This window comes from Orycteropus afer, unplaced genomic scaffold, assembly GCF_000298275.1.
Source record: "Orycteropus afer afer isolate SDZICR_OR568_19922 unplaced genomic scaffold, OryAfe1.0 scaffold00354, whole genome shotgun sequence".
NCBI lineage: Eukaryota > Metazoa > Chordata > Mammalia > Tubulidentata > Orycteropodidae > Orycteropus > Orycteropus afer.
In genome coordinates this window covers 2,246,696-2,263,802 of record NW_006921941.1, presented here as the reverse complement: position 1 = coordinate 2,263,802, position 17,107 = coordinate 2,246,696, and the positions used below count along the sequence as shown (strand labels likewise).

General features: G+C 44.9%; 1 protein-coding gene across 1 annotated transcript in view; it reads right to left on the bottom strand.

The window, feature by feature from the left end:
- TET3 (tet methylcytosine dioxygenase 3) overlaps positions 1-17,107 on the bottom strand; it is a 159,725-nt gene that overhangs the window by 83,197 nt on the left and 59,421 nt on the right. Inside the window, exon 3 of the mRNA XM_042782514.1 lies at positions 2,538-4,671. Coding sequence (XP_042638448.1) covers positions 2,538-4,671 — 2,134 coding nt within the window. The remainder of the gene's footprint in view (positions 1-2,537; positions 4,672-17,107) is intronic.

Sequence of the window (17,107 nt, the reverse complement as noted above, 5' to 3'; positions counted from 1 at the left end):
CCACCCAGTCGCACCACAGAAGATCCATGCCTGATGAGCAGCTTCCATAAAAATTACAGCCAACTCGACTCCCGAATTCATGGAGTCTCCCCAGGTGAACACATAAACAAACAAATGCCTCAACAAACCTGTACAAACCATATACCTTTTGGAGTAAGGCATCTCCTTTCATATCTTTTAAATGTTCTTCTGTGAAGCTTCAAGGGGGTACTTCTAATTCTATTATTTCGAAATTCAGGGAACAAGCCCATATGAATCCCATCCATATCTTCATAAACCACAGTCTTTATGAAAGGGTAAAATAATGCTCTTGGTGTGTGGGATTTTAGTTACCTGGTTATGCTCACATACACTAAAACTGGCTTATTTGGCAAAAATCACTAAGGAACTTGAATATTACGTTTCTCTTTCTATGCTATAAGTCCTTTTTTATGTTTTTATAACATAGTTATTCCCATAGTTTAGTATCAATCAGTTATTATGAGAACTTAATGGTGTTTCACTAGCCACTCCCACTGGAAAATTGACCTGAAATCTGCACCTATCACTGGTAAGTGGATGGGTTTCTGGAATATGGGACATTCTCATCTGAGATTAATTACAGTGTGAGTAGCCTTTATTCATAAACTTTGTCCTGAGCCAAATTCACAAAGATATTGGAAGCACCTGTCCAGACTTAGGGGCTCCTGGCACTTCTGGAAAACAGGATGGTTTTCCCTGACATAAACCCCAGCAACTCCAGAAATTGTTTCTGAATTAATCTCTTCTTCTTTGGCCGCCTTCTTTTTTTTTTTTTTTTAATTAGGATTTGGGTGAAGATTTACAGAGTAAATTCACTTTTCATACAGCAGTTCACATATACTTTGTCTCATGTCATTGACCAAAATTTACAATGCAGCAGCTCCCCTCCCACTTCCTCCCCATAGTTACCTCCTCCCAGTGTCCATCCCTTCATACTCTTCGAGAGATTTGGCCTTCTTCTTAGCATTACTTTTGTTAGGACTTATTTCTCAACTAAACAGTCTCAACCATGGCATGGCACGATGGTTAAGAGTCCACCTGCCTAGATTCAAATTTCACTTCCACCACAGACTTTAGATGTGCGACCTTGGTAAGTTACTTAAATGTAACTTTAGTTTCCTCATCATTAAATGGGGTTACAGACAGTTGTTGTTTGCCGCCGAGTCGGCCCCGACTCATAGCGACCCCTCCTTGGGTTTCCGAGGCAGTATCACTACGGAAGTAGGATTGCCCAACCAGCCTTCCGAGGAGTGGCTGGTGGGTTTGAACCGCCAGCCTTCTGGTGAGCAGTCAAGTGCCTTAGGCAAAGGTAATGCCTGTAAAGTACTTGGCAAAGTGCCTAGAACGGACCGAGTGCTTCTAAATACTATTATTATTGTTCTCAATAGCCTCCTAACCTGTCTCTTGCCACAAGGTTATCACAACCCACCAATCCATCTTCTATGCTACTACTAATATATAAAAATATTTCTTGATTAAAAAAATACATATTTCATTATAAAAAATTTAGAAAACACATGAGAGAAAATCACCCATAATATGACCATAAAGACAACCAACCTTAATTATATCAGGATGTATTTCCTTCTACTGTTTTTTCTAATTTTTTTTTCAAGCTAAGTGAGATAATCATTTATACACCACTTGTTTCTGCTGTTTTCACCTAAACACCTTCCCTTGATTTAACACTTGTTAACACAAGTTAGTGTTGGTTCTAGTCTGTTTAGAAGGAGCTTTCCAACACATAAATTGGGATGATAAATGGTTGGTGACAATGGCAATCTCTGCTTGCTTGACCTCTTGCCCACTGTCCATTCCTCCCATCCCCCATCTGCCAAGGCAACAGCTGCCAACACACTGCTGGGTTTCTCTAATACCAACAGTCCCCTGCCTGCACTTCTCCTTACCAGCTTTAAGCTGGGACTATGCCCACCTCTACTGACATGGCACACACCACACCGTACCATTACCAGTTTCCTTAAATGCCTTTTCCATAGCCTGTGAGCTCATTTCTATGCCTCCAAGCCCTGACATGTTGTTGTTGTTGTTAGGTGCCATCGAGTCGTCTCTGACTCACAGAAAGCCTTTGTACAACAGAAAGAAACACTGCCGGTCCTGCACAGGCCTCACAATCCCTGTCACACCCAAGCGCATCATTGTAGTCACCGTGCCAATCCATCTTGTTGAGGACCTTCTCCTTTTCCATTGACCCTCCACTATACCAAGCATGATAACCCTCTCCAGAGAGTGGTCCCTTCTGACAACATGACCAAAGTAGGTCAGATGGAGTCTGGCATTCTCGCTTCCAAGGAACATTCCGGCTACACTTCTTCTAAGACAAATTTGTTAGTTCTTTTGGCAGTCCATAGTACTTTCAGTATTCTTCATCAGCACCACAACTCAAAAGCATCAACTCATGGTGGTTAGCACACAGTAAATGTTTGCCAAATGAAAGACAGAAAAAACCAGGCTGGGCCACAGCCCTTGGCTGTTCCCTGACACCCAGGCAGACTTACCTACGCAGTCACAGGTGGGGAATTCGGCTTGGGCTCTTTTGGCCGGTGTGTCCAGTAGACTCTTGGTGGGTGTGTCCAGGTACTTAAGAGGTGACTCTAAAAAGCCGCTGAGGGTGGGTGTGAGTGGGTTCTCAGCCTTGGTAGGTGTGGCCTCCTGGCCTCCCTCCTCTGAATGGAAGCAGGTGGTTGAGAGAACAGTCACAGCTCCTGAAGACTCAATCTTGATTTGCTTGGGGGAACGGGTAGCAAAAGGGCTCTCGGGGGCTGGGAGACACGTTGGCTGATTCTCGGGGTCCTGAATGGGCACAGATGGGGGGCCGGGAAGCCCAAAGCTGTCCCCAAATTCAGCCTCAAACTGCCGGATTAGCTCTTCTAGCTTATCATCAGCAGGGGGAAGAGGGCCTGTGGGGCCCACCTGCAGGGTGGCCATGGGGCTGGGGGACCTCGTTTCCTGAGTAGGGGGCAGCAGGCTGTCCCCAGAGGGACTTGGTGCAAATAGCGCAAGAGAAGGTTCTGGGGGCAGGGGGACAGCAGGGCCCTGTGAGGTGGGGAGGGGGGCAGGTGGATGTGCCTGCACTTCCTCGGGGGCTGGGGACCTCAGCCCTTCCAGGATGATCTGCCGGAGGGGCAGGAAGAGGGGCTGTGTGTCCCGTAGCTTGGACTTTTTGATCTGAATGGGCTTTCGGAGAGTGGACTTGATCCCAGGGGCAGCTTTCTCGGTTCCCATGGGACCTCCAGAGGGTGCCAGGGGCTTCTTCTTCTTCTCTTTGGGTGGTTTGTCTGGAGGCCGTGGGGCCGGTGAGCTTGGTGGGGCCCACCAGCCAGGAGTAGGAGGCTCCGTGGGAGGAGGGAAGGTGGCATCATGGGCCTGTTCCAGAAAGAGGCTGCGCTTATGGTGGAGGTGCTGCTGCAGGGCGGCCTGCGCCTTCTGGTGGGTATCAGGCTCTGAGGATGGTGGAGGAGCCTCCCTCTGGAGGATGGGAGACAGGGATGGGGCTGGGGAGGAAGTGGGGACCTCAATCTTGATCTTGGGCTTGGTGGGGAGGGCTTCAGGCCGCTTGAATACTGATTGGATGTAATCGCTGGCGCTGCCCAACAACTGCTCCAGTTCAGCCATGGGGTCCGGGCTTGGGCGCGGCATGGGCCAGGGGCTCCGGGGAGTTGCTGGTGGGGTGTCAGTGCCCCAGGCTTCAGGAAACTCAGTTCTAGGAGTTGCTGGAGGGAAGGCAGCGCTATCAGGTGCAAAGGATGGGTGCTCTTCAGGAGGGACCACAGGCCAAGAGGGGGTCCGGAGGTAGGACTGGGGAGATCTGAAAGGGGCAGGAGGGGACAAGGCCTCAGGCAGGGGGCAAGAAGCCTGGGAGGTGGAGTGAGAAGGCTGAGGGAGGGCAGAAGAGAGCTGTGTGAGGGCCTCAATAGCGATGGCGGTTTGTAGGCTGATGTTCTTCTCCTTAGCGATGTTTAGGGCACTCTGAGACAAGGGCAGGCCCTCTGGGGGAGGTATCTGGGAGACCTCGGCACTGAGGAGTGGCCGGGTGTTTGGTGCTGGGAGGCCAGCTTCACCAGGAGGCAGCGTTCCTGGGAGTCTGGGCCGCTCCTCCCCTCCCTCCACAACCACAGACTTGATCTTCCCCTCCAGCCACTCGAGGTAGTCAGGGCATTCTGGGCCATCGCAGTTGCAGTTGGGTGGTTTCATGCCATGCCGCGCAAGGGCTAGGGCCGTCTGCAGTGTGTCAAGATCTTCACTGCCAGCAGAACAACCATCAGGGCCTGACCGGGGACCCCTGCTGTTGTTTCCAGCCTCCCGACTCATCTCACGGTTGAAGGTTTCATAGAGCCGAGTGCTAAGGGCCCCATAAGAGGACACAGCTTCGGCCACAGCCGAAAAGGCCACCAGATCGTGAGCATCTTCCAGGCGAGCAGTATGAGCTGGGCCTGGGGCAGCGTCCCAGTCGGACTTCTGATCTACCCGCCAGGGACCCCCAGCCCCCAGCAGACTGGGCCCAGCAGGCTCTCTAGCACCATTGACCGGCGCCCCTGAGGCGCTTAGCTGCCGTGAGTCCCCATGGTATACTGGCCCTGAGTCCATCTGACCTGGAACGGTTCCATCAACTGGGCTGAGCTCTGAGCCTGTCTGGAAAGAGAGAGGGGGACAAAAAGAAGAAAAAGATGAGCCATGATATTTGAAAAGTATTGATTGCCCTGTTCAACGCCATTCAAAATGCACATCTGAATCTCACTTTTCTTGCAAAATCTCTTTCAATCTCTACTACAACTTCTTAAACTTCAGTTCATCTTTCCATGTTTCCTTGTTTCACCAGTAGAAATGGGAAGATCTTTAAGAGACCCTAATGTTGAATTCTGAATGTTGCTCTGACCCTTTTAGAACCTCAGATCAATTACACTGATGAGGCCCCTGAAACCAAGCAGTTTGTTAAAGAAACACAAAGACGAGGCTGGCACTAGGACCATGTTTATTGTCAGGAGGGAAAGAAAGCTAATCAAGCTAACCATGTAACAATGTGATATGTCACTGTCCTATGCATAGGGGTAGCTGTGATGAACAGATTCAGTCTGGACCAGGGGTCTGCCATAGCTTGTTCATGGAAGGAACCCACAGTTCTTTTCTCTCCCCACTACTGTCCTTACTTCAGCCCAAGCTGAGCTCAGAGACCTGGCAACAAGACAACATTCCCACTCTCAGGCCCAGGATGATAGAAACTGCTGAGTTGACACAGCACACATTTAGCCCCATGCTGAGTCCATCACGCCAATGACAAGTGGGCTGCCGCATGGAAAAAGATTCAGAGCTCTCCCCAAGCCTATGAACCACCATGATAAACATGATGTTCATAAAAGCACAAAAAGGGTGAGGAAAGGAGGGAACAAGAGGAAGGGGTCCAGGAGGGCCCAGCCCAGCAAGTTAAGAACGAATACTAAGATGTGGAATTCAGTTAGTAAAATAAATCCATCAGAAAGGGACAGCCTTTCCTTACAGTAGAATGGCAACAACAACAAAAACTGAAGGAATGATGGATTTAGTTATCATTGAAAGCTAAAACTAGGGATGACAGGTACAGGATATATACACAAGGTCTCAAAGTATCTCCTCACAAAATTACTTGATTACAAGAGGAAGTTTATAGTGGAGAAATCTGGCGAACATTTCCTTAACCAAATAATTCAAGCTATCATCATCACCAACATCACGACAAACCAACATCATGGGCCTCTTGATATGACACTGAGAAGGACAAATGTCACTCATAGAATTCCTGCCAAAATGTAAAACCTGAATCTGATCATGAGGAACTATCAGATAAACCTAAATTGAAGGGCATTCTAAAAAGAACCTAGTTTATTCTCTCCACAAATTTCAGAGTCAAGAAAGACAAATGAAGCCTCTTCCAGATAGCAGGAGACAAAAGTAACAGGATAGCTAAGTGCATGATCACAGATTAGATCTTAGAAAGGGGAAAAAATAGTACATTATTGAGAAATTGTTGAAAATTGAATATGGATAGTGGATAAGAATATTGTGTCAGTTTCACCTGCTACTTTGGCTAGTGGCAACTGGGATCTTGGAGGCTTGCAGGCAGCCATCTAGATGCAACGATGGGTCTCTCCTTGTCCAGAGCAAAGAAGAATGAGGAAAACCAAAGATTCATGGAAAGAATTAGTCCTAGCGACTGGTACACCATGTGATCCGCAGCCTATACAACTATGAGATCAGAAGAACTAGATGGTGCCTGGCCACTGTCAACCACTCAGAGGGGGATCTATGTAGGAGATCCTGGATAGAGAGGGAGAACAATCTAGAACAAAACTCAAAATCATTTTGGGGAAAAAAGAGGGACCAGGTTTGCTGGTCTGATAGAGCCTGGTGGAACCACTGAGACTATGGCCCCTAGCTGCCATTCAGGTCTGAAATTGAACCCACACCTATGGCTTCCAGCCAAGCAAAAGACGGGCATAGGGGTTGGACATTTACCTGAGGTAAATACACTCCTTGGAGAGAATGATCATGGGAGAGAGGGGGCTGTTTGTGCACAGGGGGACAACTCAGGGGGTGGGGTGCATAAAGGAATGGACACAGGGAGGAGGTGACTGTTGGAGGGAGTGGGAGGGGAGCTGTTGCATTGTGGTGAATTGTGGTCAATGTCATGAGACAAAGTGTATGTGAACTGCTATATGGAAAGTGAATTTGCTCTGTAAATTTTTACTGAAATAACAGTAAAAAGAAAAAGAGAATATTGTGTCAATCTTAATCTTCTTCATTTTGAACACTGTCCTATGGTTATGTAAGATAACATCCTTGTTGTTGTTGTTATGTGCTGTCAAGTAGGCCCCAACTCATAGCGACCCCTCCTTGGGTTTCTGAGGTGGTATCACTACAGAATTAGATTGTCCAACTTTCCTTCTGAGGAGTGGCTGGTGGGTTTGAACCGCCAGCCTTCTGGTTAGCAGTCAAGTGCCTTAGGCACTATGCTACCAGAGCTCCTATCCTTGCTCTTGGGAAATAAAAATTGAACTATTTAGGGGTAAAAACACACAGTATCTCAAACTTAATCTCAAACGGTTCAGAAAAAATTATGTTGTTGTTGTTATGTGCCATGGAGTTGGACCCGACTCATAGTGACCCCTCCTTGGGTTTCCGAGGCAGTATCACTATGGAAGTAGATTGCCCCACCTTCCTTCTGAGAAGTGGCTGGTGGGTTTGCTCTGCCAGCCTTCTGGTTAGCAGTCAAGTGCCTTAGGCACTATGCTACCAGAGCTCCTAGAAAAAAATTATACATATATATAAAAATACATACACAATGACAAAGAGAGGGACAAATGTAAACTTTGTGGGTATATGGGAGTCCCTGTACTATTCTTGCAACTTTTCTGTAACTTTGAAATTCTATAAAAATGTTTAAAATAGCTGGCTAAAGTGGTACTAGTCCCAAGACCATCAAACACAGCCATGATGGGCTCCACAGTGATGGTGGGAAACTGGGTTTGGGATCAGCCACAGAAGGAAAGCAAAGGCCCCAGCCTGACATTCCTGCCTCATCCTCATTACTGCTTCTGTTCTGGCCACAAAAGAACCTTAGACTTTCCCAACAGGCCATGTTCTCTGATGTCACTCAGCTGTTTTGCACATGCAGTTCTCATCACCTGGAATGCCATTCCCAGATTCTTAGGCCACTCTGGCTTATCCTTCAAGCTGAGTTAAATTGAATCTCCTGTCCAACCTGCTTGGCAGAATTACCTGTGGCTCCTTCCCCTTGCTTCCCATGGCACCTTGTACCTGCCTCTATTAGCATTTATTACATGCCATGGCACTATTATTATTTGTCCAAGCATCTGCTGCTCCTACCAGACAGCAATTCTTTCAAGGCAACGTCCAAATTTTAATGACTTCTGTGCCTCCTGCCCATAGCTGAAACAGTAATAACACTCTTAGTTGAGTGAAAGACCTCAACCTTTTCCAGGACTGATTTCTCTGACCACATGACCCAAGTAGGTGAGACGAAGTCTGGCCATCCTCTCTTCCAAGAAAAATTCCAGATGGGCACCTCTTCCAGAAGAGATTTGTTCCACTAGCAGTCCATGGTATTTTCAGTGTTCTTCACCAACATCACAATTCAAAAGCATCAATTTAACCCTGGTCTTTCTTATTCATTGTGCAGCTTTCACATGCACATGAGGTGATGGAAAAACCCATAGCTTGGGTCAGGGGCACCTCAGTCTTCAAAGTGACATCTTTAAAGAGGTCTTTTGCAGCAGATTTGCCTATGCAATACAACATCTGATTCTTGACTGCTGCTTTCATGGGTGCTGATTGTGGATCCAAGTAAAATGAAATCCCTGATAACTCCAATCTTTTCACCATTTATCATGATGTTGCTTACTTGTCCAGTTGTGAGGATTTTTGTTTTCTTTATATTGAGGTATAATCCATACTGAAGACTGTAGTCTTCTATCTTCATCAGTAAGTATCAAATCCTCTTCACTTTCAGCAAGCAAGGTTGTATCATCTGTGTATCACAGGCTGTTAACGAGCCCTCCTCTAATCCTGATGCCGCTTCCTCTTCATACTGACCAGCTTCTTGGATTATTTCCTCAGTATACAGACTGAACAAATATGGTGAAGGATACAACCCTGACACGCTTCCTGATTTTAAACTATACAGTATTTTCTTGCTCTGTTCAAAAGACAGCCTCTTGGTCTATCTACAGGTTCCTTATAAGCACAAGCGTTCTGAAATTCACATTCTTCTCAATGTTTCCATAATATGTTACGATCCACATAGTCAAATCTCTTTGTGCAATCAATAAAACACAGGTAAATATCTTTCCAGTATTCTCCGCTTTCAGCTAAGTTCCATCAGACATCAGCAATGATAGCCCTTGTTCCATAACCTCTTCTGAATCCAGCTTACATTTCTGGAAGTTCCCTGTCAATACACTGCTGTAACCATTTTTTAAAAATCTTCAGCAAAACCTGCATGTGAAATCAATGATATTGTTTAATACTTTCTGCATTCTGTTGATCACCTTTCTTTGGAAAGGTCACAAATACGGATCTCTTCTAGTCGTTTGGCCAGGTAGCTGTTTTCCTAATTTCCTGGCATAGATGAATAAGCACCTCCAGAGCTACATCCATTTGTTGAAACATCTTAATGGGTATTCTGTCAATTCCTGGGGCTTTGTTTTTCACCAATTCCTTCAGTGCACCTTGGACTTCTTCCTTCAATACCACTGATTCTGTTCTTTTCTTTAATTTTCACTGTGATTTGGGTGAAATTTTACAGAGGAAATTCATTTTCCATACAGCAGTTCATACACATTTTATTTCATGATATTGACTGCCAATTTCCCACAATGTAACAGTTTTCTTCCCACTTCCTTTCCATAGTTACCTCTTCCCTGTGTCCTTCTTTCCTATGCATTCCTACCGCCCCCCCCCCCAGCTATCTCCCTATTCAAACACTGCCCTTCTGTTCTCCCACAATAGATCGCTTTAAGGAGTGTATTACCTGATACAAATGTTCACCCTATATACTGTTTGGCTGGAAGCCACAGGAATATGTTCAATTCCAGACCTGAAGGAAAACTAAGGGCCACCATCTCAGGGGTGTGACCAGGCTCTATCAGACCAGTGAACCTGGTCTCTTTTTGTGATTCTGAGTTTTATTACACATTGTCCCACCCTATCCAGGATCTCTTGCACTAATCCCTTTCCAAGTGGTTGACAGTGGTCACCAGGCACCAGCTAGTTCTTCTGGTCTCATGGTCATATATGCTATACCATATGATCATATACTACCTCTTGAAATGATTGAACATTGACCAATTCTTCTTTGTACAGTGACTCTCTGTATTCCTTCCATCTTCTTTTGTTGCTTCCTGCATTGTTCAATAGAATCCTTCAATATTGCAATTCGAGGCTTAAATTTTCCTTCCCCTCGAAAAATGCTGAGCATGTTCTTTTTGGTTTTCTAACCCCAGGTCTTTGCACATTTCATCATAATACTTTACTGTGTCTTTTCAAGATGCCTTTTGAAATCTTCTCCTCACCTTTTTCAACATTTCCTCCTTTTGCTTTAGTTACCCCCCCGTTCAAGATCAAGTTTCAGAGTGCTTTCTGACATCCATTTTGGCCTTTTCTTCCTTTCCTGTCTTTTTAATGACCTTTTACTTTCTTCATGTATGATATTCTTGATGTCATCCCACAACTCATCTGGTCTACCTTTACTGGAGTTCAATGCATCAAATCTATTCTTCAGATGGTCTCTAAATTCACTTGGGATCTACTCAAGGTCATAGTTTGTCTCTTGTGGACTTGTTTTAATTTTCTTCAGCTTCAATTTGAACTTGCATATGAACAATTGTGTGTTCCACAGTCAGCTTCTGACCCTGTTTTGACTGATGATATTGAGCTTCTTCATCGTCTCTTTCCACAGATGTAGTCTGTTTGATTTCTGTGTATTCCAGCTGGTGAGGTCCATGTGTACAGTCCCAGTTATATTGCTGAAAAAAGGTATTTGCAATCCTCAGCCTATATGAATATAAGACCAGAAGAACTAGATGGTGCCTGGCTACCACTGTCAGCTACTCAGAGGGGGATCTATGTATGAGATCCTGGATAGAGAGGGAGAACAATGTGGAACAAAACTCAAAATCATTTGGAGAAAAAAAACAAAAAAGGAGGACCAATTTGCTGGTCTAATAGAGCCTGGTGGAACCACTGAGACTATGACCCCTAGCTGCCCTTCAGGTCTGGAATTGAACCCACACCTACATTACCTATGGCTTTCAAACAAACAAAAGACAGGCATAAGAGCTGAACATGTACCTGAGGTAGATACACTCCTCGGAGAGAACAATCATGGGAAAAAGAAGGGCTGTTTACACATAGGGAGACAGTTCAGGGGGCAAGAGTGCATGGAGGGATGGACACAGGGGAGAGGTAACTATGGGGAGGAAGTGGGAGGGGAGCTGTTGCATTGTGATAAATTGTAGTCAATGTCATGAGACAACATGTGTGTGAACTGCTATATGGAAAGTGAATTTGCTCTGTAAACTTTCAATCAAATCACAATTTTTTTTAAAAAAAGGTATTTGCAATTAATAAGTCATTGGTCTTGCAAATTACGTGCTTTCCAGCATCATTTCTATGACCAAAGTCATATTTTCAACTACCAATACTTCTTCCTGGTTTCTAACTTTCACATTCCAATCACCAGCAGTAATCAATACATCTTGATTGCATGTTTGGTCAATTTCAGGCTACTGAAGTTGGTAAATATCTTCAATTTCTTCACCTTTGGCTTTGGTAGTTGGTGCATAAATTTGAATACTGGTAGCATGTACTGGTCTTTCTTGTAGATGTATGGATATTATCCTATTACTGACACCATTGTACTTCAGGATAGATCTTGAGATGTTCTTTTTGACAATCAATGAGACACCATTCCTCCTCAGTTTGTCATTCCTGGCATAATAGACCACATATGATTGTCTGATTCAAAATGGCCAAAACCAGTCCATTTCAGCTCACTAATGCCTAGGATATCGATCTTTATGTTCCCACTTCATTTTTTACTACTTCCAATTTTCCTAGATTCATACTTTGTACATTCCACATTCTTTTATTAATGAATGTTTTCAGCTGTTTCTTCCCATTTTGAGTCATGCTTTCCTTCTTAGAAACCTAAATCACTGTGGCTGCAACAGCTACAAAACCTGAGGTGGTCAAAGTGTACATGCTCATGTATAAGAGACAGGAGGTACATGCATAATCAAGAAGAACTATGAGAGGGCAGCATGGATTTACACAACCAGTGTCAAGAAGATAAATACTGCATGAGCTAAGGCTTTCCCAAAATGGCCAACACAACTAAAAGGGATTTAAAAATTATTTTTGGTATATAAATAAGATCAGAGATGAGCTAGGCCTGCTCTTGTGCCTCAATTCCTTGGGAAGGAAAATACTCTTCAAACTAAAAAGAGGAGAAAGGGAAGACTGGATATAGCTATGAAAGGAGTGAAGCCAGGCTAGGTGGGAAGATTTTAAGAAACTCCAAATGAACTCTAGTTTCCAGGTCAAGGAATCTCACTGATGCATTTCTCAACCTTGCTGGTGATCTTGGAGAAAACTTGCCATCTGGAAAAGATACCAGCAAGCAAGAAAAGGGTAAGTGTCATTTCCAACTTTTACTCTACTGAGTTTGAGAATAGACCCGTTAAGGTTCCTGAATAAGTAACCAAAGGAACCGCAAGGAGTCAGGTTCATAGGAAAACCATCAATGCCCAACTAATCTTACTGCTTTGTGTCATGTGGTTATTGGATCAGCAGATGGGAGACACTGTGGCTGACAGGTCACAAACTGGCAGTACCATGCAAGCCAAATTCACCACAGATCTGTTTTGTTTTGCCTCAATGTTCAGTCTCTGCTGTTGTTGTTAGGTGCCTTTAACTTGGTTCTGACTCATAGAAACTCTATGCAAAACAGAACTAAATACTGTCAGTCCTATGCCATCCTCACAATCACTATCATGCTTGAGCCCATCATTGCAGGCATTATGTCAGTCCATCTCATTCAGGATCGTCCCCTTTTTCACTGACCCTCTACATTACCAAGCATGATATACTTCTCCCAGCACTGGTCCCTCCTGCCATCATCATCAAAGTACAAGAGACAAAGTGTAGCCATTCTCACTTCTAAGGAACATTCTGGCTATATGTGACTGAAACAGATTTGTTCATTCTTCTAGCAGTACATTCAATATTCTTTGCCAACACCACAACTCAAATACATTAAGTGTTTGAAGAACACTTAATTGTGCTCATGTGTAGTCTGTACATAGACCAAGAAGCAAATAGTTGTTCTAACAGAACAAGGAGATACTGCATAGTTTAAAATTAGGAAAGGTGCGTATCAGTGTTGTATCTTTTACCACACTTTACTAAAGAAGACTTGAAGCACTCACAGATGAAGATCAGAGACTATAACCTTCAATATAAAGAAAACAAAAATCCTCACAACTGGACCAATAAGCAACATCATGATAAATGGAGAAAAGACTGAAGTTGCCAATGATTTCATTTTACTTGGATGCACAGTCAAGGCCCAAGGAAGCAGCAGTCAAGAAATCAAAGACATATTGCACTGGCCCAATGTGTTTCAAAGATCTTTTTAAAGTGTTAAAGAGCAAAGATGTCACTTTGAAGACTAAGGTTCACCTGGCCCAAGTCATGGTACTTTATATAGCCTCATATGCATGTTCAGTTCCTGGGTGGTGCAAATGGTTAAGCTGCTCAGCTGCTAGCTGAAAGGGTGGTAGTTTGAGCCCACCCAAAGATGTCTGGAAGAAAGTCCTGGTGATGTACTTCTGAAAAATCAGCCATTACAACTCCCATGGGGCACAATTCTACTTTGACACACATGGGGTCACCATGAGTCGCAATCAAATTGATGGTAACTGGTTTCTACCACCCGTCAGTTTATCATACAGTAGTGGTTTGTGTGTTGCTATGATGCCACAAGCTATGCCACCAGTACTGCAAATATTAGCAGGATGACTCATGGTGGACAGATTTTAGCAGAGCTTCCAGACTAAGACAGACTAGGAAGAAAGGCCCTGTGATCTACTTCTGCAAATTAGCCAATGAGAACCTTATGGCTCACAACAGAATAATGTTCAACTCCTTTGCTTTGGACAGCTAATCAGGAGGACTCAATGACTAGAAGAGGACATCACTGTTTGGTAAAGTCGAGGGTAAAGTGAGGGCAAGGGAGACCCTTGATGAGATGGGTTGGCACAGTAGCTATAATGATGGGAGCTGAACATGCTGGAGACTGTAAGGATGACACAGGACAAGCAGCATTTTGTTCTGTTGTACATAAAGTCGCCATGAGTCACAGTAAAAACAACAACACAATATTAGGGGTTTTGTTTCGCTAACATTAAAATAACAAGAGATATTACACGAATCCAAGATTTTCTTGAAGATCCACACTTCCACTTGGCAAATATATTTAGAACTTAGCAGTGGCTGCCACTCACCCAGAATATAGCTGATCCTGCTCACCACAGCTTCACCACTCCACACAGCCTTCTTGAAACCAAGGTCAGGGGTCAGGGATTATTTATTAATGGTCTGAATTGATTATCACCTCTTTCATCTGTGTTAACTGCCAAACCTCTGTAGGGATCTGAGTTTGCAACTCAGGCTGTAGATGCGTGAGTTTCAGAAGGTCTTCCCTGATCCCTCTGAGGGCTACTGGGAGCTAGAGGCTAGAAGGCTGCTCACCACCGGCTTGATGACCAAAGGGTACTAAGTGGTACATCAACTGGGAAGAGGGCTTTATTAGTAGTCAGAACTGTCTTGGCATTCATCAACAATGACACAGAAGACAGACACACTTATCAAGTAGGCAGATAACAAAATAGGAGGAATAAAGCTATGCTGAGTGATAGGACCAGGTGACAAAAGGTCAATTATCTGAGGAAAATAAAATCTAACAGGCTAAACAGGGTCCTATGCTTAGGTTTCAAACCACATCTGTGCAAATTACAGATGGGAGAGGTACAAAAACTGGCAGCAGTGTACACAGAAATGTCTTTGGAATCAGGAGGGGTGAAAGACTCCAATTGGAGACATTAGTGGTTTGGGGGCAGACTTTCTTGCCTTCTATGAGGGAGACCTGGGTTCAATTCCCAGCCAATGGATCTCACGCGTAGCCACAACTGTCACAGTCAATGGAAGCTTGTGTGTCGCTATGATGCTAAACAGGTTTCAGTAGAGCTTTGAGACTAGGAAGGAAGGTCTGGCAAGCTACTTCAAAAATCAGCCAGTGAAAACCCTATGGATCACAATAGGTCTTTTTCAAACATTTTTAATCATAATCTCCAGTATGAAATACAACTTAAACCATGCTCTTATATACTTTTACATATACACATATATATATACACTCTCATACATACACATATATATATAAAGTTTTGCAAAACAGCACTGCCCCTCACTAGATGTACTAACACTTTTTTCTTTTTTAATACTGGTTGCAACTCCATTAACTGTGTGGATCCACAGTCTGCCACACACAGCTGTGACCTGGCCTGAGAAGGACCTATATATAGCACAGGCGAGGACAGCCCACTGTGCTCGATAGTCCTACCTGAACACAGGGATCCTTCTGGGGCTGCACAAAGGAGGAGGAGCAGGACAATTCAAAACTATAAGAGGAACAGGTTCCTTTTGGTTCTGAAGAAGAAAAAACTCAGGAAGAATATGACAAGTCTTTAAACATCAGAGGGTCTGTCATTTGGCAGAATTAGGCTCAGTGTCAGTAGCCCTGAGAGGTGGTACTAGAAAATAGGTGAGGCCAAAGAGAAGAATTTAGGCTCAATTTAGGGAAGAGTTTTCTTAGCACTTAAAGATGCTGAACTCTCCCCCCTACTCCAAACCAGGAGGTAGCAAGTTCTCATCAGCAGAGATGTTGAAAAGGAAACCAAGCAGTCATGCAGCAAGTACAGGCAGGGAGGCAAGGTGGTGCTGGAGGAGGATGCAGACTCATCTAGGCCCTTCCAAAGGCCCTTCCAACTCAGACATGGCCAACTCTCAAACTCGCCACACTTTCTCCCTCAGTTTTTATTCCCTTCTGAGCTCTAACAATCACTACTGAGGTTTCGTGCATTTTATCTGGACCTCTCACCTGGGCTTGAGCCAGCTCCAACCCCTGAAGCATGGAACAAGCCTTGCCATCCACTGACAGTCAGCTTGCCTCAAACGGAACTGAACTCCCCCACTCTCCACACCTCCAAAGACTCCTCTTCCTACTTCCCCACTCTTGCCAGCATTCTTGCACTTACCAAGGTTCCCACATGGATGTCACCCTCGTTTTTCAGTGTTCCTACTCACCTGGTCACCAAGTCCAAGCAATTCTAAAGGGAAACTATTCTGTCTCCCTATATCTCACTCATCCAGCTTCTGGCTATTTCCTCACAACCACCCACTCCTGATAAAGTCTTTCTTGAACAGTCCTGCTCTCCACAGGGTCTATACCAGATTTAGGCATTGACCATACATAGCCACCTTCTGTCGGGGATCCTTTCATAAGTATATGGCCTACTACACTGTAAGCTCCTTGGGGGCAGGCAGTGTTCAGTGTGTATTCAAAAGGATCTGTTGCTTCTTGCTCCCGAGGCACCTGGCTGGTGTAAGCCTCTTCATCTCTGTTCCAGCCATGATTAGAGGCCAGCCTGTGGAAGCTCGAAGCAGAGTCAGTGATCTCTGCTCTATTAGGGTACCTGTCACACTGCATGCACAGTAGGGTCTGCAAAGGTTGCCAAATGCCATCAGGAATGCCCCTGCCACAGAGAACTCAGGAAGGAATCTGACATCTGATTTAGGAATAGTCTGCCCCATATCCTCCACTGAGAGGCCCATCCAAAGTACTGGTGCTATCCCTTCTTACTGCTACCTTCCAGGTACAAAACCCCTCCCTGTCTTCATGGGGACCCTTACCCAACCCATATGAGGTCTATCCCTGCCTCAAAGTGTCACTGAGGGTTCCAACCCACCCCTGGGCTCAGTCTTCCCCAGGTCAGGGGGTGCATCTCTCCCCTAGGGGCAGCAGGGATTTGCTACTGAAAGACTGAGAAATAGTGAATGTTACTCAGAGAAAATGCCCCTCTCAGATATTAGAAGAGACCTAACCTCCTCACCCTGCTTCAAGGAAAGTCCAAGTGAGCATCCTCATTGCCACCCCCAGGCATAACTCTCATCTTCAGAAGACCAGCCTCTGGTAATTTATCCCAGCACACACACCCCCCTTAACCTGGACTCCGAAGTCCCCACCTGTCTCCTCTTCTACAGTCAACTCCCTTCTCATATCCCCACAGCTGGTCCCAGCAGTTGCTGATATTCAACAATGGCTCCCCAGGCATGGCTGTGGATATGTGGAACGCAACGCCCCCAAACACCTCATTTGGTCCACAAGGCAACAATATATGCAGGAATGACACTAGGTTTCCAAAGTCTTTCCTGACTCTCAGAGTAGCAACTGATC